Source organism: Morone saxatilis, unplaced genomic scaffold, assembly GCF_004916995.1.
Source record: "Morone saxatilis isolate NCDOM2014 unplaced genomic scaffold, NCSU_SB_2.0 Contig1, whole genome shotgun sequence".
NCBI lineage: Eukaryota > Metazoa > Chordata > Actinopteri > Moronidae > Morone > Morone saxatilis.
Genome location: NW_023339651.1, coordinates 9,577,231 through 9,579,387, shown reverse-complemented (window position 1 = coordinate 9,579,387; position 2,157 = coordinate 9,577,231). Strand labels below are relative to the sequence as shown.

Here is a 2,157-nt window from a genome sequence, read left to right as displayed (position 1 = left end):
GTAACTTTACGTTACTGTGTCCCTACTTCCTGCTCACACTTATTATTAGTTACGTCTCATTCGCAACTCAAAGAATGATTAAAACACAAAAATATGTGAATGAAAATGATTCGAAACATGAATTACAGCATTTTTTAGAGTGTAAACTCTAGAATTTACTGAGACACAAAATAAAGAAAAAAGACATAAAAATATAAAATGCAGCATAAAAAACTAGTTAAAAGTAGCAACATATTAATAAACAGTTATGACTAAAGGGAGAATCGTGCAAAAAGAGCGTATGTTTTGTGATTTGCATGCTGCGTTTTCTTGCACTGTCACTTGTTCTTGCACATTTAGCTCTTATCCTGTATTATTTGTAATGTACGTTGTTTCTGCGTAGTAATTTTTGTTGTATCTGATTGATCGTGCACTTTTTGGCCAGGACAGCCACATACACAACAAAACCCCGCAGGAGATTTTTATCATCTGGTTTGTTAAATAAAGGTTAAATTAAAAAATATTTTAAAATAGTTTTAGTATCTTTTTATTTATATATCTCTGTAAAAACAAAACAAGTGTGAACTAAAATGTTTTACAGAAGAAATAAATGTATACACACAAATACATGTGTGTGCCCATTCATTATATTATATAACATTATATTTCCAGCTGTGGGACCTTCAGTCGTCACGGCCTTTTAATGAGAGCAGTTATCATAACTTGTTCTTCTACTTTTTCATGTTGGCTGAAAGTGTTTTGATATTGAACATCTAATATTTTATAGATCTTAACAACTTTTTGAAAAAAAAAAAGATAACCAAACGTATTTAATTTTTGGTTCTCGGCACTCTCACATGCTGTTTTTTTCTTTATTTTTGTTCCCTCACTGGCTTCACTCCCACAGGTCCCAGTGGTACCAATATCATAATAGGTTCGGTTGCTGGTGCAATTCTGCTGGCAGCGATAGTCCTGGGGGGAACTGGCTGGGGATTTAAGTAAGAGCTCTGGCATGCCTCCATCTGTGTGTGCCTGCTGTGTTCCTCTGTCAGCTAACACACATGCCTGTGGCTCGCTGCTGAATGCCCCTCTGCTTGCTGTCTGATCCATACTCACAACCAGAGACCTTGTGGGTTTATTATTAAAGATGGTGGGGGTGCAGTAGATGGTTTTCCATCTGCAGGTTTTGTTAGAGAGGGAGCTTTCAGAAATCTTCATTAGTCCTCTTGGCTCGTAAGCTCTTTGATGACATTTCCATCATGGCATGAGATGAGTGGCAGGAGTTTCACCACATTGCAATATTTATTTCATTTGATAAAAAACTGTACCACTTTGTTTAGTGTGCTGAGGAAGCTGAATTTGTATCATTTGTAATGAAGAGTTTGTTAAATAATTAATAGTTAATTAACAGAAATAGATGAATCTTTTGAGTAATTTTAAGCAAAATTGGCAAAACTTCACTGGCTCCATATTTGGCAACATTCATATTATCTGGTTTTATTGTCTTCTAAGATAGTAAACTGTGTATCCTTGGTTTTGGTCTGTCAGTCAGACAAAAGACGTCATCATGGGATCTGGGGAAACTTGCGATTGTAATTTTTCACTATTTGCTGCCATTTTTTGGACCAAATAATTGTTTAATCCAAAATACAATCAATGCATCAATTGTAAATAATGTAAATAATTATTAGTGCTGTCTTTAAACACAGAGAGTCAAACTGCTTTAAACTCTCACGCCACACAGAACGTCAATAAATAAAGCGTTTGCATACTGCGTATCCTTCAAAGAAATTATTTCAAAAGACTGCAGAAGTCATATAAATTGCTTAAGGTGATGTCACCTTGAGGTTGATCGAGTTGAAGTCTCTAAATTGACAAATAAAAAAAAATAAATAAATAAAAATCTGTTGATGTGGAGTTAGAAAAACATGGGATTAGCAGGCCTCATTTCTGCGTCATTTAGCCACTACTAGCATAACATAGCAAAATCTCTGACAAAACTGACAAAACTGTCAGTGCCCACGCAGAAGAATGTGTGGCAGAAAAAGATTTTTTATTTAAATATCGCGTTTTTAGTCCCTTGTGAGTCTGACGGTCTGGCAATGCTAAAGCGATTTCCTACTGTGCACAACCATATTTAGAGAGAGAGAGAGATAGGTAGGTAGATAGGTAGATAGG

The 2,157-nt window shown here is 35.4% G+C and overlaps 1 protein-coding gene across 2 annotated transcripts in view; it reads left to right on the top strand.

The window, feature by feature from the left end:
* Window positions 1-2,157, top strand: part of adam11 (ADAM metallopeptidase domain 11) — a gene marked incomplete in the record, with an annotated part of 25,998 nt that overhangs the window by 22,667 nt on the left and 1,174 nt on the right. For both annotated transcript variants that reach the window (XM_035661337.1, XM_035661328.1), the window contains 1 exon segment: window positions 887-977. In XM_035661337.1, coding sequence (XP_035517230.1) covers window positions 887-977 — 91 coding nt within the window.